We start from the raw sequence: 27,131 nt of genomic DNA, 5'->3' as shown, positions 1-27,131 counted from the left end.
GATAGTATGAATCCTTACTTTAAGTTATCACACAAAAGGTCAGAACTGCCCACTAATTCTGGTTGCCAACTTGTAGAGCTGAATTTTTCCAGTGCATACATCAGCATTTAAAAATTCACATATTCAGAATGCAGCTTCCACAGACTTCAGATGCAAAAACAACTCCACACATTTCTCCTAATCAGGCTACAGTTAAAAACCACAAAATAAAGAACAGCAACTAGCCTTAACTGAAATGTAAGCTACTTAATTACCATTAGGATGGTAAATATCAGCATTACATCTTAATTACCATTTGCAACTACTTAGCAGCAACAGCATTCAAGAGCAGTTCTTCTGGCAGCATAGTTAACACTGACAACATCTCGTTTTCTTTTCGTGTCCTTTATTCAATGAATATCACCTTCTGTAATAACTGAAGCCCAGGCTATGGAAACACTAGAGGTCCTTCCTACACAGCTCCAATTCATCCCTAAAGCAAGCCTTCCTCAAGCACTGACTGAGACAGTGTTCTGTGAGAAAAAAAGAGGGATATAATAATATTTGAAGATTTAAAAAAATAAAAATCAATTCACATACACTTGAAGATTATATTCAAGGCTGCACAGGCAAATAGTTCTGTTATTTATTTATTTCACTTTAACCTTTAAGAAAAGTAAAATCAAAGTAAATATTAAATAGTAGATATTAATGTAGATTTCTATCTAATCCACCAAGGAATTTATTTATCTTTCTGTTCAGTGCATACCATCTACATATGCTCTTCCTGAATATAGGTGGTAGAATTCAGGATCTAAGCAACTTTAAGTTCTTCTGAAATGACTGCAGTGCTTTTCAGGCCAGCAAACTCCAGCCTGTTAATGTTATGCAATGTCTCAAAAAGATACATATTGAAACCATAACGAAGTAAATTAATGCTCCTAAATTATCCTCTATCATGCTCTGAAAGCAGTTTAATCATGAGGGAAACAGTTTTAATATAACTAAGCTTTCTTTAATGTTTAAAAAGAAACAATGTTTTCATGTTTAAAAACAAAACCACACAAAAAAAATCTATTCCTGTACAGAGACAGTTACAATGTATCTTTAGACTATCACTCACACTCCTTTGGTGCTACTTACGACCACTTACTCTAGACTCCAGAAAGGTTAAGATCCAACTTCTAAACCCATGTACAAAATCCACATCTAATAGGGAAAGATAACATAGGTTATACTTCTACAGTTCCTGCTTACTTTACGTAGATCAGGAAAAGGTGACAAGCCTTTCAGCTTACAGTGTTTGTTGAAGTCTGTTTTGGTTTTCTGTTTAATCCTGCCTGAATTTTTATGTTGAGACACTACATTAATATCATGAAATTTAAGCATAAATTTCTTTTGCACATCGTCACATGAGTTTGAGCCCTCAACATTACCTGTCCTCGGGAACAAAAAAAAAATTGCATCTGAAGTTCAAAGTGCAGAAGTTAGAAACACAAACCTGCTTCCCAAAGATTAGTAAGAGATGGAGACATAATGGCAACTTTGTAGCAAACTTAACCCTCCCACAACTACTCCTAGATATAATAAATCTAACCTCAAAGAGGAAACAATTTGACTTTTGTATTTCTTAATGGAACTGTGCATATGAATACATTTAAATTAATTCTTTTTCTTCCCCCTTTCATTACACTGAGTGGAAAAAAGCCAAATTAGCAATTACAAACCTATAAAGTCACAAGGATACCATTTCATCATCACGCATTTGGAATGTTACTTTCCTAATTGAAGGACTAAAATTTATTGGAGAGAAAATTCTACATTAACAAATAATTCACATCTTTTGCCAAATGGCTGGAAGCATCTGAACACAGGTTGAACTACGCTGCCCTCAGGTTATGCCTTTCCAAATTTTCTCACTGTACTACACAAGTGGTTTTGATGTAAGCTTCTGGAGTTCAAAGTTTTAAACAGAAATGAAGACCCAAAGTTTCACACTACAACTACACAATCTCTCTACAACAACTAGCTTTCAGAAACATACAATAGAAATACTTGCTTTCAAACAGAAACATTTATACATACAAGCCAAGACATTTACATCATCACCCCGTAGGTATGTACCACTGCTTCTAAGCCAAACTGTTAAGATGGAAACAGAGGAAGCACGAGATTAAAAAGCAGAATTTCCAAGTTTTACTGCATCGACAAAACCCATTTAATTTTTTCTAGACAAAGATGATAAACCTAGTACCTCAGATAAATCATTGCCAAGTAAGAAGATTGCTTGAAAGATGTAGTATGGAGGTAATACAGAGGTAAAGTATCCACATAGAAAACCAGAGTTCTCAGGGTAAAACTGCAAACTTCAGTCTGACTAAAAAGAAAGCCAAAAAACCAACCACACACACACAGTGGAAACAGTGTTGCTAAGTCTTCTCAGGAAAGGGGAGTAAGGGGAAGTTAGAAACAAACACTGGAAGCCTAGATGGTTTTGAACATTAGGTTAAGAATGGTTAAACATGTGCATGGAACCCAAGTGATGCTTGGACATGCCATTTCTTTCCCTGTCTAATGGGAAATTGTAATCCAACTATTTTCAACCACTGGTAATGACAAACCTTACAAACTCTCAATGAAATCCAAAATTACTTGTTTATGGCACATGCATTACATATAAGCAATAAAATCTCTCTTCCAACATTGAAGATACTTTGCCAAACCAAATAGTTGAAATTTTGTTCTGTATTGAGTATCTGCATCTCACTTGAGTTCAAAACCCAAGAAAAGCCACAGTCCACATGCATTTACAGATTAATACCACCACTCTCCTCATGGTTTATACATTTGTAGTTGACTCTCATGTGCCCTAACACTTAAGACACCCAAGTAGAAAGGAGGAGTCAGGTTAGTCCGTATCTTCAGTTTACAGTTATTAATTACCATGGATTATGTACCACCATAAGACTTACAACTTTTACTTCTCTGATGGAAAAGCAAAGTATTGGCTTGCAGTGTTATAACTTAGTGCGGACATGTAATGAAAAAATATCACTAATACCAATTTCTGAAGAATGGAGATGTGGGCAGCAAAGGACAAACAATGAAGAACAGAGCTGAAAAAGATATAAAGCTAAAACCTTTTGATAGAAAATAGGGCAGAGGGAAACAGCACACAACTTCGGAAGGAAAGCTAGACACACACGCAAAAAGAGAAAAACAAGGGAAGTAAACCCCAAGAATTCAGTGCTGTGGTTGAGTGTCTGAAGAAAACAAGTTTGAGACTAGGCCAGAGGAATATTTACAATTACACCAAACCAGTCACTACAGCAACCCAAAAAGCAAAACACTATGAAGCAGGGAATAAGCAGGACAATGAAACCATTTGGTTTGAATTTTAAACCAAACATTTTTACAAACCAGCTTGATAGACCAATTTCTATACTAATGCCAAAGATAAAACTAGGAAGCCCTGGTTATTCTACTTCACTGTAATTCCCACTTGAATTATTTCACATTTAAAAAACACTAGGTGTTACATGGACTTCTTAAATACGATGCTGATGGACTTGCTGTCAAAGATCTAAAGCTATGACCTAACCTGATCTCCTGGGCAATTCAGTCCCTAAATCCAGGGATTTGGCCATCAATTGCTGCTAGTATGCTCATACAGCAGGCAAAAGTTCATAACCTACATAAATCTTTCTGAAACTTAATTCTGACATTGTATTCAGATTTATTCACCTTTAAGGAAAAGACGCTTTAATCTTAGAACACACAGTCTTTCCAGCATAAGTGGTACTCTACGTATCATACACAGAAAGTCACATTTGCTTTGAATGGGTTCCTATTAACTAGAACTCTAAATGTTAATTAATAGCCAACTTGGATATATCCTGGAGTTACATCTCAGCTACATTTGGCAGCAATGTGAGCACTTCCATTACAGTTCAGAGAGCTGTAAGAACTATCTCGGCTCTATGAGTAACAGCAAATCCAGGTACAATTACAACGCAGCATGAAACAAAGTGGCTTACAAACTTAAGTTAGCAGATGCAGCTTCATTGATACCAAGCATTAAAACTGTTTATTCAAATCCTGTTTGAGATAAATACTCGGCAAATTTATGAACACCACATACTACTACTCAACAAAACTGAACCATTCTTTCCAAACTAAAAATAGTGAGAAGTAGCTGCACAAGCATTACCAATCCAAGCCATTTAAGTAACTTACACCAATGCAAAACATTTTAAGAGTTACCACTGGTTTCTTTGGGAGGCTTGAGAGAATTTAACCAGGGTCAAATTTTACAAAGTTTTACCCAGCAGAAAACCAAACAATTATATAAAGTATATTTTGCTTAATTTTTGGTATATGCTGTCACGCTTTGGTATGCATTTCTATCAAGTACCCTGAATTTCTCTTAAGCAGCCCTACAGAACTTTATGTAGAGTATCTACTACTCTGTAGGTGACACATTAAAGGAATGCATTTCCACAAAGTGACAGGAAGCCTCTTACCACCAGTACTCAGAACTTTTGCCAAGCAATTACACACATCCCTGGCTCCCAACAGCCATACTGTGAGTTGGACAAAACTTGAGGTTTTCATTTGTTTGCTCCCCATCATCACCTTTATGGAACCACAAAGTATCAGGAAAATGGTAATTACATTGGTCATAAGTCATCTAATGAAAGCCCCTGTGTCATCCATAAATACTAGAAAGGGGGTAAAACAGCCAGGATAAAGTCCCCATAGAAAATACTAAAACTGCATATAGCTTTAGTAAGTAGTGATTAACAATTAAGAGATAGATGCAAGATTCATTCCAAGTGTTATTTCACTGTTAGTTCCAAAACTGCAGAATTCCCTTTCGACCTCACACATCACTCCTAATGCTGTTTACATCTCTAAGTGTTCTATGGCAACACCTCACCTCTACCGAGGTCACAAGATTTCCTAAGGCAGAGGTAACTCTGTAAAACTCAAACCTTTGCACATAAAAGCTGTGACAGAACAGCATTATGCTTTCAAAGACAGGTACTGGGAAGGACTAACATGAAAATGCTTGAACCAAATACCATTTACAACACCGATAATTAACATCTAGAAATCAAATAATGGAATACAGTTGTTTGATTCCGATAAAGAGCCTCATATAGGAAAGAGGTCCTTTCCTCTGGCCAATCTGCTTTATATGATGCAGTTACAGGAGAGCTCCTGCTGAACACAGAGATAGCAAACATACACAACACCAGATTACAGTACCTTTATATGGTTTTCAATTTCTACCATTTCTGAATTTTGAGAATTTCTCATGCAAAATTGTTTGATTTAGCAGTTTGAATGTAAACAGAAAACAAGACCAGAAGCCCATCTTCCATAACTGTATTAATTTCTACCTGCAGAAAACAAACTAAAGCCAACAAAAGCATTGAACAGCTCTACAACAGGCAAAACAAACAGTGTCTGTTGACCACACACAACATGAGCATAGTAGGAAAGAAGTGAGACATTTCTAACAGCTGACATGACCATTGGCTGCATAGCAGTGAACAGAACTGCACTTGTGAGAGGATACTGTCTAATGATTACAGGCAGATACACTAAGCACAGACATACAAACACATGCAGACTGAAGATTAAACAGGTTTCCATGTGCCATATGAAACAAGATTGCAATCCAAGCTCACAAACCCTATTTTGCCTGCTTGTAGAGATGCTGCAAACCACAAACCACAAAGGAACAGTATGAACTGTTACTTCAACATCACTATGCAATGCACAGAAAGAAAAAAAAGCATTATATTACATGCAGTTTTTTGTGGTTTTTTTTTACAAAAGACTATGTTATTCAAGATCTTAAAGTCAATAGAGAAACATTGTATTACAACAAGCTCTAAAAGAAGACTAGCAACTTAAAGAGTGCATTTTTTACAGTAAAACAGAACCAGGGAGAATGCTTGATTTTTCAGGTCAGATACAGTTTCACAAAACATCACTGTGTCATAGATGGGATTAAACTGGTTTTTTTTTTAAGTCTTTACTAACAGCAGTCCAGGAATAACACACATACTACAGAAGCCAGGCACAGGATAATACCAAGGTAGTATTTCTGAAATACCACTGGACATCTAAAAAACTTGATTTAAACCATAACTCATCAATTCACTAGCTACTTTTAGAGACTGAGTTACAAAAAAGGGTAACATTCATAAGACATCTTCCATTTTTCTCTATACATCCACCACATGTATTTAATAACAATTTTCAAGTGCCGTTTGTCTGCATTTTAACCAACTGCAATTCCTATCCAAATACACAAGTTATCTTGTAAAAAGTGAGTCATCCACCACTTCCTGGCATAGTCAGAAGTGAAACTGCTAAGCTGTATCTGCTTTGTAAAAGATTACTAAAGGCCGTATCTATTACGAAACACTTCAGCAGTTAGACAAACAAGTACGAACGTACTTTGCAGTTTACTCCCTGAAGATTTAAAGATAAAATTAAGTTACAATTACTGATTCAAGTCCTATTTGAAAAATAGAAACTGAAAGCTGCTACCTGAAAAAAAAGGAGCATGTATTAATAGGAGTCTTTTGGTATATCTATGAACTGCTTCAGAAAGTTATCATAAGCAATCACAGAAATAAATATTAATATAAAATAATCCTTTCAGCATGAGGTTGGACAAGACAACTTCTAAAAGTCCCATCCAACCAATATCCTCTGATCTTATGAAAATCTGAACCAAGTTTATTCCATTAATGCATTTGCTATATGTAAATAACATCTCAATTTTCTCAAATAATTTCTATACACATGCACATTTATGATACATATTACACTAAAAACATTGCCAAAAGGTGATGACAACCCAATAATGAGAAACACTGAATAAAAAGCAACTTCAAAAACATAAAAAGCTAAAACATTTCCTCTGATCTCTACTAGTCACAGGTTAGCCCAAAGAAGAAAGCTACAACAAAGCTATAGCTGTTACAAAACTTGTAATATAAAGTGTAAATTTGGGGGCAAAAGCATCCTTCCCTTCCCCCCCCCCAAAAAAAAAAACAAAACCACACAAACAATCAAACCCCCACAAAAGAAAAAAACAGTAGAAATGAAGGACAACATGAAGGAATTATTCGGATTGATCATGAACAGATAAAGTCAACAGATTACTGGCTTGATGCTAGATATGACTGCATAAATATTTAAGCAATGCTAAAGAACAGTGATGTTTTTGATCTGCTTTCAAAAATGCAGAATGACATTAGTTTTTTATAATCATAAATGAAACATCCTATTCTATTGGTAATAAAAACCGTAAGATACAGCAAGTGTTACTAATCATATGTCATCAAATCTGGCAAATTAGTATTCAGATTACTTCTTAAAGTCAGCCTGAAAAACAGACAAGTAATACTTGGGTCCTTGCCATTTATTAAAAATACTAACAACTTCAAAATGATCATTATGTAAACAAAGCTTGAAGGAGAAACTTATTAGTCCAGCAAGACAGACAGGAGACTTTACTGCTTAAGCTGCTGTAGATTTCTATCCATCTTCAAGATTGCTTTTAAACATGTTAGGGTTGGTCTTTCCCACCATTTCACTCTTTAAAAGAGGAATCTAAGTATTTGGCAATATATAGCATCAGTCATGCACCAATTCTTTCAGACTACTGGCAACCAGTGAGCGCATATAAAGTCTTATATATAAAGGTAAAGTAGATTAATCCTCCTTTCAATATAAGGAGAAATCTTAACAGTTTTAAACTGTAATAACACAAACCAAAATTAAGTAATTTTAAATCCGCTAAGGAGAGCGGAGTCAAAACAGTAAATACATAAATTAGACCTTTTACTTGTCAAATTAATCTCAGTAGACATAAAGGGGACCTATCACTTCAACGAAGCTTAATAGAGTGTATTAAATGTTTAGCTTGCAGTTAGTACGAAGAGCAATCTGAACTCTTTAATTACAGCTACTGTAACTCTGTTACTACAAATAACAGAAAGTACCAATATATGCTTTTTCTTTAAGTCAAGGCATCTAAATAGGCCTGAACTAATTATAAACCAAATCTGATCAGTAATCAATACACTGAACTTCAGTATAGCATGCTACTCCCCACCCCCAAAAAAAGAAATTAATTGTACTGATTTTTAGAGTTAGCTCTTATGTCAGTGGGGAAAGGGCTATTGATCATATCTCACCTCACTGTGAGCTGGAATCCTCTCAAGATGGAAGAGTCACTACACTTTGCTTAGGCAGTCTAAATAGCAAAGACAGTAAACTTGCTACAAGTTCTTCAAAACATCTGTCTTGATCTAAAATAGTTTCACGAAGCACTTCTGCGCTTAGCTAACAACATCCAGATTATATGGTAGGTATTTCCTCCTCAAACAATCCCAAAAGTCAGAATAAGGTAATTAGCAATATCATATGCTCTGAAAAATATTTTAAAACCATTAATCTTCCATGACACAAAAAGCCTTCTAGTTAAGGCACTCGATACAGCTAACCAAGAAACACAATGGAACACCATAACAAGTAATAAACAAAAAAACTATTAAGAGCTCCAAAAATCTGTATTAATAACAGTTACTACAGGTAGGCTTAGTACTAGCATTACACCAAGCAAAATAATAGTTACAGAAATGAAGATGAAACTATATTCCTCTCTCCAGCTCAGGAGACTTGTGTTCTCATAATGAGGACAAAAAAAGAAAACGATCCCAAAGTAAACAACACTGTCTAGCCAACAATGGCTAAGCAAAACCAAATCCCCAGGAAGAGTTCAGTTCACTAACTAGACCATCGTAAGAATACATATTTCAAGGCAGCAGGGTAATGGTTTGGGGTTGTTTGGGTCTTCCTGATGCCACCCACCTCAAGCCATGCCAGAGTTCATCTAAGAGGCAGCAGCAATGTCAAACAATCACTTCCATGTTCACCATTTTCTAAACTGCACAATCTTTCAAACAAAAACAGTCTCCCTTTTACTGTTAACTTTTAAGATAGTACGCATAATTTGAAGTTTGAGTAATACAATGGAGCAGGTCTGATCTCACCACAAATAGTAACTTTAAGATACAGTTCTTATTATGGGTTTGTAATTGGCAGTCTTTATTAACATCTCTACCTATAGATTTCATAACATTTTTTTGACTTGAACTCCCATTTCTGCAGATTTTCCCACAGATTATGAAGGAAATGCTTTGTCATTTTACTAGACAAGAAGGAAGAAACAGGAAGATGCTTAACTATAGCTGCAACTCAAGTCACAGATACCAGACTTATTAACAAAACATGGCAAGGCACTTCTGGTAGGTCATTTACTTACCTCCACTTGCTGATTCTTGCTCATCCCCTTCAGGAAACGTAGCCTGGCTCGGTAAGCTATTCCTAGAACGAGTGACTGACTCTAAGTGTGAAGCCCTTCCCAACAGAGATAGCTCATCTAGCACCTCTCCTTCTTTGGCTTCCAAATCAGATTTTGAAGTGGTTAACTGTTTTATGTTTCCCGGTGCCATTAAACTATTTGGGTCATTTAAACAAGCTACAGTACCACTGTCCAGGCTCAATACTCTGGCACGGTTCTTGGCACTGTTTGTGCTAGAAGTCCGGCGTGTAGATCGTTTTTTGCTAATTCCTTCAGAGCTTACATGGGTTTTGTGAGCATTTTCAGGCTCTGTGCCCCCACGTTCTTTAGAAATGCATTTGGTCTTTAGAGCACTGTACTTTCCCTCAGGAGACTGGCATGAATGGGAGGTGGTGCTGGAAGAGCTATCACTGCTGAACTGGTGAGCTGACTGCATACTTGAAGTCCTGCTTAAGTCACTTTGATCACTGGAGTCCTCATCGTGACAAAACACAGCACTGTGAGGTTTAGTACCAGATACACCTCGGAAAGAGACGTATTCCCTGTGCCGACTTGAATCAAAACTACTAGCCCGCTTTTTTCCTGTCCTTCTCCGGCTAGACTTGTGGGTAGAGGCTGTTCGATGTATTAAACTAGACGATTTTGGTCGAACATCTCCCTCTTTTTGTTTTCCACTTGTTTCTTTAGAACCTCTTGAATCCACTAACACAGCTAGTTTCTCACTCTGCTCATCTCTTTGTTCAGCAGCCTTTCCAGGTGGCCTGTCAGCTTGTGTAGTCAGTTCATTGGCATGTGGGTTCTTATTGGCCTCTTCTGAAGCAGAGGCACCAAGACCTTTTTGACTGCGCATCTCATCAGATGCATTAGAACCCTTTACCTCTTGAACACCACTGATAGTACTCACTTCCACAGCAGTCCTTTCGCTACTAGTCCTTTTGTCAGTAGTAGAACTACTGTCATCTGAATCAACACCACAGTCCTTTTTCTTACCATCCTTTTTTTCTTCCCTAGGAGACTCCTCCTCATGCTCTGACAACACACTTTCTATATGTGTTGAGCTCGTATGTTCACTTTTATAGCTACTGATGGTACTGTTAGTGTCACGATCGGTCCCACTGCAGTAGCTTTCTGTTGAACCACTGCTTCTAGTACTCAGGCTTCTCAAACTGTCCACACTTTTGTCTGCTTTCAAAGATTTGCTCTTCCCACTCTTAACCAATGGTTGAGGGCTGCTACTTTTCAGAATGTCATCTAATTGAAAGACTCCCGAAATGCAAGAGTTCTCAGCCAAGGACTCTCTCGATCCAGAAGGGGGCTTGGAAGCTTCTAATTCACTGACAGGATCTAGTCCTCGTTTTTGCTGATAGAGAGGGAAGTCATTTAGTGAAGCATCTGGAAAAGCAACAGCAGAGCTAGAAGTCCTTGGTACACCTCGTGGTCTATGATCCTTCCTATAGGAGTGAGAATGCAGAGTTACAAGCGAAGCTACTTCCGTGTCACATGCACTGGCTTTAGACTGGTCCGCAAGCTGGTTGTTCGAGAGGCACACTTTGTCACTGCTGTCTCTTGGCAAATCCTGTCCAGAGGATAATGAAGGTTGGATAGAGACAAACGAGTCATTCGACACGAGACGAAAAAGCTTCCGATCTGTTGCCAAATCTGTTTAAACACATTTAAAAATATTCATGTAAGTTATAAACAACCAGTTGTAAAGCAAATTTTGTATCAGATAAAGTAAATAAACTGACAAATTCATTTGCAAGTACTATGCACTACATTACCATTCAAAAGTCTTCCTAGCACCTGAGCAAATCTGATACTTTGTATACATAAAAAAGAAATCAACACCAGCCTAATCTTAGCAGCTAATAAAAGACAACACCATTCTGACAAGTCCAACTTCTCTATTGCTTGTGTGTCAGAATGTTTTTATACATCCCAAAGTTTCTTAATTTTATAAGTGTACCCTGCATTTTGCTTTACTTCCTACATACAAGAACCTGTTTGTTCCACATTAACTTTGAAATCACAAAAATACCAACAAAACCCACCTTTTCTACCAGATACCAACTAAGCTCACAGTTAGCAAAGATGCAGACACTGGCACAGGTCCAGTGGTATTAGAATGAGACTCCCTGCGAAGTTAGTGAATTTCACTACCATTAAAACCAGTGTTGTTAAAACAGATCATGAGGATTTGCTGTTAGCTCGTGTCAAAGATACTAATTCTATTACCCATCACAAGTAAAAACGTCCACCTGCAGGTATTACTGAAAGTCTACTTTCCTTTCTGGTACTGTCACTAAAAACAGAAGATCTGGAGGCCAAGTTAAGTTAGTACAAACACTAAATTTTAGTAGAATGTATTGGTACATGTGTAACTTAAGAGGCTTCACAAACAGTTCTGTTACAGAGCTGAAAGTAGTAGAACACTGCTGTCTAATACAGCACCATGGCCACCTATAATCTGGTATTTTAAACATACTTTCTGCACTGAATAATGTAGTAACTGAAAGGAACCCACCAGTCTGATTAAACTGGCCAAAATGAACTATAGTATTCCTAGAGTTAACTTCCTGCTAATCAGCAAGTACTCTAAAATCAGCAAACAAAATAATTTCCCTACAATTTTATGCTTCATTTTAGTCTGAACAGACTTTTTCCTGGCAATAAAGGTACATGAAAAATGAGATCTGAAACAAAATTTGACAACTGAAGAATACAAACTAGCAGTTTCCTTACAGCCTAGCAAAACACAATTACAAAACTCTTGTAGCTTGCACATTAGAAGCTTGTAACGCCAAACACAGAACTCTATGCAGCATTATTTATTTTATAGAAAAGCATGCCTGACACATTTGGTTATACTGGAAACAAAAGCAAATTAGTCTACAGTGAAGTCCATGAACCCCAGGCCAATTTCAGTACGAGCAAGATTGTCTAGGGACATGCAAGCTAGCTATCTTTCAGCAGTAAGGAGAAAGTAAATACTTATTACCTCCTGGAAGATGGCAGAACAATAAACACACAGCAAAAGTATTCAAGCTATGCATCCCAGGAATTTAGATTAATTAAGAAACTGAGAACTTCAAGATCCCCTTTCTTAGTCTCTATCAACAAATTGCATGAATTTACTGAGCATGTTAAGCAAAGGGGTTTTGGTAACAAAATACCATGTTTAATATGCAGAAGAAATTTTACCTTGTTCTTCACTTCCTTCTTTACATAGGCTAGAACTCTGGCCAAGACTTAAACTGATATCATCAGAGGTCTTGGCAGTGTCAGTATCTCCTGTGAATTTTAAGAAAGAAGAGTACTAGTGCTCAAAATATTAACACATACATCTACATGCACCATAGATCTCCAACCTGTCACAAAAAACTGTTCGTTTTGTGTCTTCATCCAAAGGTAAATAACAATTACAAGTAACCCAAATTCTCTTATCTGTCAGAAATAAGTATTGCCTACTCTGTTTCTTTTATTATATACATAGGAAAGTTTTCATTCAACTACACAGATCTTGCATGAAGAACTGGAAAAGTACCTTACACAGAAGCCAGTGGGGTTGCTGGCAAAAATTAAGGGTACATTGTAATAAAATACTTGTATAGATAAAAAACAGTAAGGAAAAAAATCAGGAAGGTAAAAAACCCTCATCTCATTTTCTTCTCTTATTATTAACTTAATAAATTTGCAAGATAGCAAGTCTGCTAATTACAAATAATTTACCTTTTCACCTCAGAGAAATTCATAAGCCTTATACTGGACAATAATTGTGCTAGATACCAAGCAACCAGAAATAATCAAGTCGTGGAAATACAAAACAAGAAGGGTGACTGGCTGCCTAGAACTCAAAATAGCAGGTAAAAGTCCACTCAAACAAGCCCCTTCGCTCTGCATTTACAAATAGAAAACAAAAACCAAAACTGAAACAAAAAAACCCAACCTACAAACAAATCAACCAAAAAAACCAACCCCAAACCCTGTTGTTACATGGAAAGCAAAAGATAGATTACATGATATTCTCTCCTAGTATTTTACACACATAATATGCAACAGCAAGGAAGATTTCTTCCAATTAGTAAATGCTGTACTAAGCTCACAGAAAAGTTTTGAAAACATACAAGGTATTTGGAAACAAGGTTGTAAGGAACAGTGATCTGAAGTGCTACTTGCAAGGTAATTTTAAGAAGCAGGCAAAAATCTCACCTTTGATGGTTGCTGCTGTTCCCAGACGTGATAACCCAGATCCAACCTAGAAGGAAGAAATTATGTAAAAAAGCTGTGAATTTTCATGAACTACCTAATTGTTGCCTATTACTGCAATGCATGCATTTGTCTATACACCTAGCAGAGATTTTCAAAGACACAAAAATATCCAACAGGACAGTACTGTGAAATCCTTCCTGACTCAGAATATTTCCACTGCAAACAGAAACAAGGCATTTAAGTACACACCCAACTATATCACTACATTGTTCTGTTTTATAGGTAGTGCACAGGAGATTTTACTATGCTAATTTTAAAAACGGTTTCTAATCTAGAAATTTTCCTTGAAAATACTTAATGTGGAAATAAACTACTGGTGTGGTAGTACACTAACTGCTGTTGTAAAGCTAAATGTTTAACGCAGTGATCACAGTTACCTAACAAGCTTAAAGAAAATACCATGTCTACCTGCTCACATAGTAAACACCAAGCTAAATGCAGAAACTGCTCCCATTGGAAAAGATACATTTTTTTTTTTACCAGGATTAGCTTTCAGGTCTGTCAGACTTGATGAAATAACCAGGTAACCACAGAACCTAGTGTAGTACATGGAAAGCTGCAGCAGCATGAACAGGGGATAGGCAGTATGATCCCCACTGGCAGCTGAATAAACTTAAATCAATTTAACCTAATCATTTTACTGTATCTTATTCCTCTCCCTCATTCCTGCAAATGCAATTTTTCTTTTGAAGACAGTTTCCAAGGACACAGATTAGTTATCTCAAAGCAAGTAAAGTGGTTGGTGGAAAACTGCAATATTCCTTGATTTATTCTTGGATTTTAGCTACAATCACATTTCAAATTTACAGTATCTGCTTTTCAGCCATGTTCAAAGGCCAACTAGCAGGCATGTACCTCCTCATGTGTAAACTAGCAAGCTGCTTAAGTTTACAGTCTGCTTTTTTTATATACATCCTGTAATCTGTACCAGACTATTTTGCAGACATGCTAAACAGAACTTAGTCTTTCCTTCAGTAATATCTGCAGTATCACCTCTCTCAAAGAGCTCTGAAAGGCACACAAAAATGCATGGGTCAATTAAACTCTCAGAAATAAGACAGAACAGCACTCAAAGGCAAAATCTGAACCCAAGATACATAAAAATGATTGCAATCTGACTTTTCTGTATCAGGATGCTGCTTTTCAAAAATCCCTAGTTTAAATGACATTAGGGAAAAGAGCATAATTCTACTACTACTTCTCTGTAAACAGAACATATTTCAGGTAATCTGAAGATGTGTGCAGATTTTATTCAGCCATACTACAGAAGAACAATGGCTTTGCTGCATGTAATGCAAAAAAAAAAAATCAACCAGAGCTTATTTAATGCATTTTCTTTATACAGACACGGTAATTTTTCCATGTTTTAACCTTTTCCCCCCTTCAGTAACATGCTCTGCTGAATGCTGCAACTGAATACAAGTGCATCAGCATGGAAAATCTATCAGACACAAAAAACTGACCCAAACCCAGATGCTTACTGTTCACATACCCTTTTGATGCTACAAATTCAAATCACAGGGTCTAGTGAGCACTTATTTTATCAACATAAACACATTTTAAATAATCTATTTCCTTTCATGGTTGCTTTAACTGTGTTACAATGTCAGCATTAGAGCACATGGGAGACAATACAGAGCTTCTTCATATGCTTTAACATTAAAACTGTTATGTCTGGAATAAGTTTCTTTTTTCCAAAGACCAGTCAAAGAAACACAATCCCCAGCCTAGTTCTGCCTTCATACAGGGACCATTGCTTTGTATCCCTGTAAACACTACTAAATACCTGCTCTCTTCCAAGGAGAGAATCTTAGAGTATCTGTGCTGCGTAACACAGCATTATTCAGATAAAACACCAACATTAGCATAAGACTGCACTACATTATACACTGCTTGTTCAGAGAGCTAATTAGAAAGATTATAATACCACATCAAGGATTTCCATGTAATTCAAAAATAGCTTATGCATCTCTGATATGATGCCGCATTGCATAGTTTCAACATAACTATTTTGTCTGGCCAGGACAATCAACCTGACTTCCCGAAGAACTGGTAAAAGAAAGGTGCCATGACTGGGTAAACATCACAAACCAAACAGAAGGAACAGCACACCGGCACTATGGAAGTTCAATGCATAAATTTATCAGACATAAAGGAAACAAAACAACTTCCCCAGTTAAATTACAAGGCAACTAGAGCATAATGAGTTGCATTAAAACATAACAGAGCCAAGTTCTTCAGCACTTCCATCTGGTGTTCAGCAGCCCTTACTTATTGCTTTATTCTCACCCCTTTTGAGACGTCAAAATTGTGATAATTTTGCAGAGGTCATCCTAAAACAAACAGATTTAGTCTTTCCATTTCTATCAGGTTATCTTGCTTTGTACTTTCATAAATTAAAAGTTTTGCCTGCAGAGTCTGAACTGTCTCAAACAATAACTTTCAGAAAGCCATTTAGCTTTGCAGGAGGTAATCAGCAATGGATACATTAACAGAAGACTCCTTAAATTCAGTACAACTGCAGTTTGCCAATCAAGCGTCTAAATGACAGAGAAAACAAAGCTAAGGGAGGAAAACAGAGCTGGAACATAAGAATGAAGTTTCAGCTTGAGCCGTCTAATTGCTCACAGATACTAAAAGAAAGAGGAAAGCCCACCACAGAGGGCCTTGGTACTTATCAGACCATGTTCTGAGCAGTTTTCATTTACTAAATCAGAAGAAAGCTAACAGCAAAAGGGAGTTCTTTCTGATGGGACAGTAGGTTGCCTTATAAAACCCAGCCATTCAAAAAATGCAAGATGGGAAAAGCAAGAGCTATGAAGCTCAGAGAAAGTAATGCAACCCTAATAAAGCATTTAATAAATACAGAAAGGTAAGCTATTTATCCTGAGAAAATTTAAAGGAAGTAATGCAAGAAAAAAAAACACAACAAAAAAAAGGCAACAAACAAACCAGCAAGGATTACTCAACAGCTTGCAAAGCCAGCAGTACTGAAGCAGCAATTGCAGTAGCTTTTAATTCTTACCTGGTTGTTTGGATCTATCCCAGCATAAGAATTTCGTGAACTACAGCCAACAGGGGGAGTTGCTTCTCGTATGAACTCTGACATCTCAATCCCTCCACCAGGATCACTGACAGAAACATTAAAAAGGAAACATAAAAAGAACATTAACCTACCAGCTAAACTGGATTTTGTCTGTTGACACCGAGTGAGAATTCAGAACAATTTTTAAACACCAGGGGCTCAAATATATCCCAGTATCTCAAATGAATACTGCCCATTTGACACAGGAAGCACAGTCAGAGCTGGAGCACCCTATATACTGTCATAGCAGCTGCTGCCTCATGAAGTCCAGGGTCATCAGCCAATACAAACCATGAAGGCTTAGGAGCTGCAAAATATTTGAAATGCTGACATATGAAATTCTCTCCATAGGTACTTAATGTAACTTTCAGATCATCTGTCAGATTGCAATACCCCCCCCAATTAAAAAAAATTACAAAAATCAATCAATAGAAGGACTACTAAACAGAACTAAATAACAGATCTAAATAGAGGGTAATTACTACAAATCTTTTCAATAGGCTGGATCTTGAAGCAGAAACAAGGATGGGTTAAAGACAACTACACACTTTCAGTAAAGGTTATTGGAAAGGCAGAGACATACAGGGTCCTGGTATACTCCATGTCTGTTTCCCTTCAGATAATTTACAGTTCCTACCAAGAAATATTTTGAGGTACAATACACATTATCACATCTACTAATTTTACCCTTTCAAAAATAGTGATTATTGGTTTGAAGGTATTTTCCAGATCAATATTACCAAATTGAAATTCAACATAATTTAGCTTGTCAAAGACATTTATGAAACAAATCAAGTTGGACCAGTCCATTAGGACACCAGGGTGTGAAATGAGTTGGGGACTACAACTCCAGGATCTAGCCTGACACTGTTTGTTAACTGCAAAGAGGGAGAGGTTGAGGCATCCTTTTTCCTCTCTTTCAATACAGTTCTTTTCAACTGTCTTGAACCAGGAGACTTCTGAACCAAAGTAACTGCAATGTAATTTGAAACTGACCCTCTTAGCTCCTTTCCTAAAGTAAAGGGTTGCCTCCCAATAATCAATGATACAGAGCTATGGCAAGTCCACTCCAGCATTTTGCTGGACAAAGAACATATGCACAGCTCTTCTCCAGCTGGACTAAACTAAAAGATGAAGCTCCTCTGGAAAAGTGGGCAGAAATGGACAGAAGCACTGCAGGACTTAATAGACAGCTAGCCTCACAGAAGATTCTCATGCAATAAGACCAACACCTAATAATTATTGTAATATAGGGACATCAATCTAGAAGATTGTAAACAAACTGTCTGTAGACTGCAAGGCCTGAAGCATCATTCATTCTACAGCATGTCAAGCTATTGTCATGTCAGAGACGTAAAGGTAGAATCTTGGGAACCATTACAGATCATACAGGAGGTCCCTAAACCTTCTTTCGTCAGAAGAGATGACAAAAATCATACAGTCCAAAGTTAAAGACTAGAATGAAAAACTCACTTAACCATTAAGTTTGGTGTACATTATTATAACAACTGAAGATACAACAAAGAGTGGCTTTCACAGAAAGGTTGAATTCCTTTCCTGTTTGAATAAAGTATGTCCCATGAAGCAGAAAAATAAGTCAATGCAAACAAACTCTCATGCACAGAACTGGGTAGTTAGGGTGGGAGAAGGAGGTGATTTTGTCTAAAAGTGAACCCAATGCCACCTTTCCCCTCAGAGCTGCTATATTCTGTGACAGCACTCACAGACTTATGGATGAACAAAAGCTAGTAGCAACAACAAAAAGCAGAAGCAGAAAGCACAGATTTCTAGAATTATTCTTCATACGCACAAGCATCTGGACTACAACAGCACATAGACTCCTTTAGGAGCTATTTTCTGCTACTCTTCTGGCCATTCCCTTCTACTGTTAAGTACTACAATCAGTTTCTTACAGTTTGCTGGTTTCATACCTTAGAGCAAGTGCTCAGTTTGCAAGAAAAAACCCGAAGTTACTACACAAATTGAGATAACTGAATAAATTATGTCCAGCTCTCTGCAACGGAGATTGCTTTGGAAGAGGCATCCAGAGACTGCATAAACCAAATTAAAGCTAGTATTTCTAAAACTAGTAACTGTCCTATCCAAAATTACTACCTCCAGTTGTATTACATAGGTATGTCAAAGACTAAAGGAAAGTCTGAAGAGGCTGTAAGCCTACATAAATTCAGAAGTTTAAAACTTGACTTTGGCTGATTGACTGAAGATTCCCATATTTGGACTAGAACTTCCACAGAGTCTGGAATGAGTAATTTTGATTTCACAACAAAGCAGTGGAAGAGTTTCGTTTTCTTCTAAACACCTTCTTCTGTCCTTAATTTCCAACTAAACCAGCAGGATAACTAGTCAGGAGGCTGCTCTCAAAACACAGAAGGACCACAGCATGTACTGCAAATGCCAGACTGACAGCTACAAGTACTAAGAGAAGTTTTCTTTAAAGCTTGAATCACTGATTACACAGTCAAAAGAGCAAAACAACTTCAAGCTCAAGAACAGGTCTGCCAGTCACAGAAAACTGCAAGAAGAAACAGCAAAAAAGTAGGGCAAGAATTGTAGAGATTACTTTTTAGCAGTAGATTGTACATAACTCAAAGATACAATATTCTTCAGCTGGTAGCTTTATTTTCTAGAAGCACACATGAAATTCATGTAGCATCATGATTATAGTTCGCCCATGCTGATGGAGACTGGGAATAGCAGTCTCACCAGGTTAATGCTTTATAATTCTTGCATCAGTGACTACTATGGTTCAAAGTAAGAAGCCATATTCATATCCCCAAAAGCAAAACTGAGTTCAGGTATCTAAGCATGTCCACTGATACCCAAAGATGACACTTGCACTATTCCTTCTGCTTCTTGCATGTGATCAGGAGCCTGTATCCCCACGACTTGTTTTCATGAAACCTCACAGAGGCATTACTAACATCATTCCCTTAAGTATGAAAGCAGCCACTGTACTAGAAGCTACAGAAGACAATTCGCATTCCCATCTCAAAATTAAGACTAGCTTCTTTCAAAAACATGAACTAGAGAATTTTAGCTTTATAACAGAAGATGAGGAAAAAAATATAAATAATCCATTTCTTAAGGATCAGCAGGCTTTTCTTCACTGAAGCATGCCAAACTCCTATAAACAATTAAAAACCTTGAGTTTGCTCCTATTCACAAATCAATGCAAACCAAAGATAAATGAGTAGCTCATGTAAACCTACACAAATGACAGTATGTAAAATACATGAAAGCACCATTTTGCTGATAAGCATCTTCAGGAAGAAAGAAGATCAGTTCCCTGAAGCTAAACAGTATCCTGAACAACTACTGAACAGAAACCAGACTACTGCTTATTCCTTTAAAAAATACTAATACTCATACCCCAAAGTGGTCTCAGGGAGGGTACACATGGTGGGATGAAAATTCTAGGACAGCTTTTCACACCACACTATATATATATTTAATATCATATGCTGTAGCCTAAGCTACCAAAAATAATATTCTGATCATGTAAATATTTAAAGGTAACACATCTCCTTGGAGCTCCCCTATATCCATTTTATGCTATGGGAACAGAGTTTAAGGAGAAAAAAAAAACCTACATATGCACTTTCTTCTGAGACAGTGGTTTTTGTTGCTAGCATTTCGATTGAACTTACTAAGAAGGTAACAGCTCAATATTAAACACTCACTCTGCATCCCCTCTACTGGTCTGAATGTTATCCCAGAGTCCTTGTAAGCTTCCAGGCAAGGATTAGTATATACTGTACATCCCACTTACCAAAAAGTAACTCCGTAATTTCTGCATTGACCTTGTTCCCAGTTCTAGTTAAGAGACCTGAAAGTGGGAACAAGGATCATATAAAAGTTAATGAAACTTAGTTGGCAAGCAGGACACACAGCATCAAACTAACCTCTACTTCTGAGCTCACAAATGCTTATAATGTAGTAACTTGTCCCATGTCAACTGCTCCGTAAAGCAAAACGGAACTTCTGAAACATCAAGAAGTAGTTCACAGTACTAGTAGTAAAAAGTCCCTTGTTAAGTCTTGGCTACCATTTTGGAAGCAAAAGCTACATGGCTTAAAAAAAAAACACACCAAAAAAACAAACCTGACCACAACATATCCAAGGATCACACCTGAAACATGCATTAGCAAGGTTGCATTGAAACAGAACAGACCACTAGGTTACTTTCATGAGTTTTACAATGCAGAATAAGCATTAATATACATTTAGGCAAGCATTCTGCCAAAATAGCTCATTGGTTTTAGTAAGGTATATGGTGATCTAAATGGAGTCATAATTAAAGTCAGCAGGTTCAGTTACCGAGCACAACACGGAAAAAGGAACAGGTTATAAAAGATTGATACAAGAAGTTACTATATAGCAACTTTAAAGGAATACTAGACACTAGGGAATTTTGCCAACAGTACCCGAGCTGAGAGAACACAGGGAGCTTAAGACGCATCTCATGAGAAGCTATCCCATATGCACAGTGAAGCACTAGGCTGAGCAATTTAAAGAGCATCACTTTAACACTTCCTTTCTTTAAGCATTCTGATAAACAGACTTAAGAGGCTTCTTTCAGCTGCATTTCCTTATTGTACATTCCTCTTTTTTTTTCCTTTTGATTTTTTAAATATACATACAACCTTTTCCAAGTCAGGACAGCATTCTAACTGCCTCACTCTGGCTACTACTACCACCAGAAACTCACAGACAACAGAAAGGCTGTCTTTAAAAGCTAAGAATTCGAGGCTGACTTGTTTCATGCAGTCTAACTCTTAAGATCACCCCAATTATCTGGAGTCAGGCAGAGACTTTGATAATAGAGCTTGTAACATATCCATAGTCTGATCAGACTGGTTAGGCTAGCCTTGCTGATGAGTCATCCTTTGCACTTCTTTCTCCAAAAAGCCTGGTCAGAGGAGAAAAAAAAACGCTCTGGACTTTATGCTGGTGACAACAAACATTTGCGGAAAGGAATCACCTCCTATTGACAATACTTCAGAACTGTCATCGTCATTACTGAGCTGAGCAGTTCCAGAATTTCCAAATTCACAGGACAGTATTCCCCTGAACTAAGGCTATGGGTGGTGTCAAGCATTGTATCTGACTCCTGCTTTTGCAAAGCTAAGCAAACCAAGACCTGATCAGACATTCCTTTTAGTGATACAATACTCATTCAGCATGTAGCATGTGGTCTCCAACAGCTAGAGTTTAAGTCTACTGCTGAAATAAGATTACTTGTACTGGTTGTGTTCATTAAGTATTTAGTGACCTAATCAGCACACATTTTCCATGCTATTGTTTCAGCGCTTCCAGCATTTTCAATATTGTTCTGGAACTCCTCTGGGGGAGGAACCAGGAAATTAGCATGAATTCATCATTTCAAACCTAATACATAAATAACTCTGCTCTTAAAGACCAGACTTAAAGTCTTTCAGAACTACAGAGGTCTACATCTACATTCCTCAGTATTCATTTCAACCACCACTCCAGTGACACATATGACGAAGACAGGACTGTTTATCATTTGAAGCAGTATACCAACATCAGCTGACATCTTACCTGGGCCCATTGCTGTCTTTCCTCTTGGCTGAAACACTGCTTTGTTCTGTTTTTGCTCCTCTGTCCATATGCTCACTGGCATTCCTCTCAACAATTTCTCCCTCATCCAGTGCCCTGTGCAAACGGTAATTCACCATCTTCAAAACAATAAAGAGAGCTGCTATCACCGGGCAGTAGACAGCTACTATCATCATGGAAGAAGGAAGAGCCTTTCAAAAGAGAGTAAGAAACAATTAATGAACACAAGGTCAAATGTCCATGAAAATACATTAAGCCACACAGAAAATACTGAACTTACTAAAAAAAAATGAAGGTTTAAACACACACTCCCTACAGTCAAACTGTGTGGAGATTAATAGAAGTCCAGTAATACAGAAAAAAAAAGGAACAATTGGACTAAAAATGCACCAAAGCAGCATGCTAAGTAGACGTATCATTGGAGAACCCAATTCAACTCTTTTTCTATTTTTCTAGGCTATTGGAATATAATAGACGAGGAAACCTAGAGGTAACAACTAGTAAAAAAATACTAGGCTTGACACAAAATCTTGTTATGAATAAAAAAAAGGGGAAGATTTTAAGCAATTTGAAAACTAAACCAAGCACAGGGTATGACCTTATTTCAGGGCTAGTCCACAGCACCAAGTCCATTTTTGAAAAACCCACGCAAGTTTGACAGCATGGTGCACAGGAGAAAATCTGTTCAACTACCCAACACAGAATCTGTTTTGACTTAGCTTGTCAGCTTCCAACATGACAAAACATTGCATGACAAAACACTGATCGGTCACAAAAGCCAAGATGTAGTCTACTTGCATACAAAAAAAAAAAGGCTGCTTACATCTGTGGCTCACACATTTGAGCAGCAGTCCACAATAACCTGCAAGACCACACACCTCAAAGATTCTTTGTGCTAGACTATTACAGGCCCATGGAAAGGCAGCCAATGAAGATGTTCTGAAGACAGTTTTTCAGCTATGTTAAAGGTGGCCAGAAGCCACGTGAAAAACCTCAGTCCCAAATTCAACTTTTGAAATTTCATTCAGTCAAGATTTCTCATGCAACTTTTGCCAAGGCCCATAAGGTTTTTATAGATCAATTGCTTGACCAACAGATATTAAGTGTGGAATAATATCTACTTAGAAGCGTTCACAGTACTAGTTAAACTTCGGATTTCACTTCAAGTCCTTCACCCCTCTAATTCACCTTTATTCATACTTATAATACGCCATTTCCCTACGCTGTCACGAAACAATGAGATAGGTATTAACTCTTAGTCTTCATCCACAAACAGACCATTTTCCTACCAAAAGGAACAGGAGCCTCTTCATATTTTGTTGTGTTGTTACTGATGGTGTAGTTTGATATAAAATTCTAACAGCCGTAAGTTTATGCATATACACACAGGCATACAGCAATCAGAATTGAACAGCATTTGTTACCTAGCATGAACATTAATTTAGTAAGCAAGAATAAATGAGATGTCTTTTTAGACCTCCTAGCCTAAGGAGAATGTCAGCTTGTTTCATACACCTTGTCTCCCTCTCTAGACAGACCATTGCAAGAGCAGAGTTTTCATGGCAATTAAAGCCCCAAGCACAACTTGCAGAATCATAAAAGGAATATGATTGGAGAATAAGACAGAGCCCTTGCTATTCCGCACCTAAAGCTAGTTTTAGCCATTTAAAAAAAAAGATCTGATTACAACATTAATATTTCTGTATTTAAGAGCCTTATTAGTCCCAGAAGGAATGGCAGTGCTCTTCATACAATTTAAGCTGCAAGTTTAGCAAAAACTTTGTTTGAAGAGATCTCCAAATAACAAAATATCATACTAATAAAGGGGATACAAGAATAACCATTTCTAAATATTGACAGCTGGCTGCAGAACAAACCAAATCCTTAAACCGGCTGCTCACTTTTTGACAGTAAGCGAAAACAAATAATCAATATGACATTTCTAAAGCCAAACAAGCATAAATAATTGAGTCTGGAATCTATCAGAAGGCAGTTACTTATTAGAATCCTTTTGTTAAGTAGGTCAAGTTTAACCTACCTTTTCCTCCAAAGGAAGTGAAGTCCACACCTAACATAACACCCGAAGCAGGAAAGTCAAACTAAGCTGAGGTGTGCCAACTTAAAATTTCCATGCCAAGCTGGACAAGACCTTAGTGGACAGAGAGATTCACTTACCAAGCACTACCTCAAGAGGTTAAAGAGGAAACAAAGTTTTTCAAAAACAGCATCAGTAAGCTATCAGGAGCCACAATGATGCTTATGGCATCAATACAATCCCTGCAGAAACACTAAGAGCTTCCTCAAGAAATGCAGGTTTTTCACTTCCAAGAAGTTCAGAGACAGCTAGCTCCCTGCAGACAAGGGCAGGCTTGTTACCTTTGGAAAAGAAGTATAAGCTTCCTATATGCACTAAGCAGTCTACCTGATCACAAATACAACTTCAACTATCCTCTCCTTTACAAGTACCTGTGTTCAGAAGCCATTATCAGAAGAGTCGGGTTGACATCAGATGACTAAAGCTAAACTTAGTCTATAGAAGATGTGCCCATACTTTTCCATTTTGACAGCTCTTCAATTTCTCCCCTCTACTCCATCAGCACTGAGGTCACACAACATATCCAGTTTATTTTGTGGAATCCAAAATCTACACATCCTGTTCTGCAAAGTAAAGCTTTGAGAAAAACTGAGGAAGGCAGCAAAACACTTGTAGCAAACCCAATAAAGAATTAAAGCTTGCTTTTTCCTCACATCCTGTTTTCACAGGATTGCAAAAGGCTAAAAACAAGATAACTTGCTACTTTTCATTCTTCAACTCCTCTCTGGAGAGGGTATATACTCTGGGAATAGAAGAAATCTTCGCACATCCACCATACTCTGCCATCTGATCATGTGCTACTCATGGTACCAGCAATTCATCTGCATTCCAGTCTCAAAAGGAAGAGTTACTGCAACCTAACCTAAAGCACTTGTGCCTTCTCTATTTTTCTTTGCCAAAATTGAAAGCATTCAACTTCCACTTAGGGTCTTCTCTCTACAAGCAAAGACAAGTTAATGCGAGATCAGCATTTTAAACTGTGCTTGACATTTTGCCACATTTGAGGGACAGGTTCTCACCAGCATAACTGAGTATCCTATACAATACCATCTTCACAATTGTAATACAAACCTAAATCCTACAGATCTGCAACTACATCTCATTTTAGTTCTTTCCACAAGTAGCAAAGCATGTTTATTAGGCACAACAGACTAAAAAAACCTCAGGTTAGAGCTTGTTAGCAGACACCAGCTGGCTACAAGTCTGTAGCTGCAACAGCATTTCAGAGAACATCCCATTTTACTGCACTTATCTAGCCACTTCCATTAGCACCAAAGGAAAACACACACTTGAACAGCGAAAGTCGTAACTAAAGCTCTTACAGGAGAGAAAAAAAGAGCTAGACATGACCACACAAAAACTGCCTGCTTTAATTACACTCTGCTGAAAACTTCAGTCATCTAATGGCTGAACAAACCCAATCATTAGATAAACTCATAGCTGGAACTATTTCTCTAAGCAAAGTTAATCAGTACTCTCAAAGATAGAGGGGAAGGATACTGATTTTTCTACCACCTTTCCCCTCAGGAGTTACTTTCCCAATTTAAAACTTTCAAGACAATTTATGAAAACCACACTATACACATGGACAAAAGTAAGAATGCACAGCTGGGAGTGGGACTGTTTCTTCTGAAAGCTGCTGGCTGCTGTTCAGCTCAATTGTATCACAACACACCTTTTGTGAAAGACTGGGTAGAAAAATGCTTTAAGCACTCCTAGATTACAGTGGTCAACCTGGAACAGAAAAGGAACCTCAGACCACTAGTTACAGGGCTAAGATATTCCCATCTGAACTTCAAAGGTCACTGTATCTTGATTCAACATTTCAAATATATAAGTGCCAGAAACCACAAGGAATTTCATTGATCACAGGCTGTGCTACATACTTATGAAAAAACAAGGGCTATATGGGTCTTGCCTAATCACAGCTAGCTTTAGCTAGACACTGCACATACAATGAGGTTTCCAGATTGTTTTCATAAAGAGAGATGTTTAGGTGTTACCTGCTGAAAACATTCATAGGAAAGTCTCCCAATCAAAATAAGATTGCAAGTCCTTACATAAAAGTGATATTAATCAAACATTCATTAAACAGCAACAGTTGTCTTCTAAAATACTTTCAAGTTCAAGCATTCTGAGACCAGTATTTTTTAGGAACATTCATACTGGTAAAGAGGAAAGATCAAGAATCAGCAGATGGCATTTGTCACCATTTCTTTGTTTGTGAACAGTCAGAGCCCTGAAGAACTGCTGTTATCAGAAGCACATTCAGTTACAAGTTATCTAGTTCTCGACTGAAACCTTAAAGTGTACCAAGGATTCTCATTACATATCCAACTTAATCTAAGTGTTTAAGAAACAGCACCTATTTCAGAAACTTCACTGGAAAGAGACTTTCACATGAAGCTACATTTATATGACCTATTTGTGCAACCATGTACACAAGTCAGGAAATCAAATGCCTATTAAGTGAACTGTTGCCTAAATGAGCTTGACTTTGACAGACAAGTTCTGTAGATACATACAAGCCCATAACCCCAAGCAAGGTACAGTCCCTGGCTCCTCTCTAGTCACTGGCAAAGTTCCCAAAGTACCGGTGCCAAGACTTCACCCCCTCCTGTGCACGTGGTGGGGCTGAAACAGCATTCCGACTAGGGGAAGCGCTTTGGCAGTCTTTCTTCCCCTCCCCCTTGCAGCACTGATGCTTA

At 37.5% G+C, this 27,131-nt stretch overlaps 1 protein-coding gene across 12 annotated transcripts in view; it reads right to left on the bottom strand.

The window, feature by feature from the left end:
* Window positions 1–27,131, bottom strand: part of PCNX1 (pecanex 1) — an 86,867-nt gene that overhangs the window by 56,156 nt on the left and 3,580 nt on the right. For 9 of the 12 annotated variants that reach the window (XR_009744962.1, XM_061462652.1, XM_061462643.1 and 6 more), the window contains exons 2-6: window positions 22,311–22,519; window positions 16,668–16,773; window positions 13,583–13,628; window positions 12,575–12,664; window positions 9,335–11,032 (exon numbers count right to left, since the gene is read on the bottom strand). Coding sequence is in view for 11 of the 12 variants with exons in the window: in XM_061462652.1 (XP_061318636.1) it covers window positions 9,335–11,032; window positions 12,575–12,664; window positions 13,583–13,628; window positions 16,668–16,773; window positions 22,311–22,519 (2,149 nt within the window). In the remaining variant the exon portion in view is untranslated. Of the gene's footprint in view, window positions 1–9,334; window positions 11,033–12,574; window positions 12,665–13,582; window positions 13,629–16,667; window positions 16,774–20,517; window positions 20,575–22,310; window positions 22,520–27,131 lie in introns of those variants that run through there. The other 3 variants (XM_061462653.1, XM_061462654.1, XM_061462651.1) reach the window with 2 other exon arrangements.

This window comes from Pezoporus flaviventris, unplaced genomic scaffold (genome assembly GCF_033815535.1).
Source record: "Pezoporus flaviventris isolate CSIRO_AGI_PZ_B2104156 unplaced genomic scaffold, CSIRO_AGI_Pfla_v1 ptg000035l, whole genome shotgun sequence".
Taxonomy (NCBI): Eukaryota; Metazoa; Chordata; class Aves; order Psittaciformes; family Psittacidae; genus Pezoporus; species Pezoporus flaviventris.
This window is presented reverse-complemented; position numbering and strand designations above follow the sequence as displayed.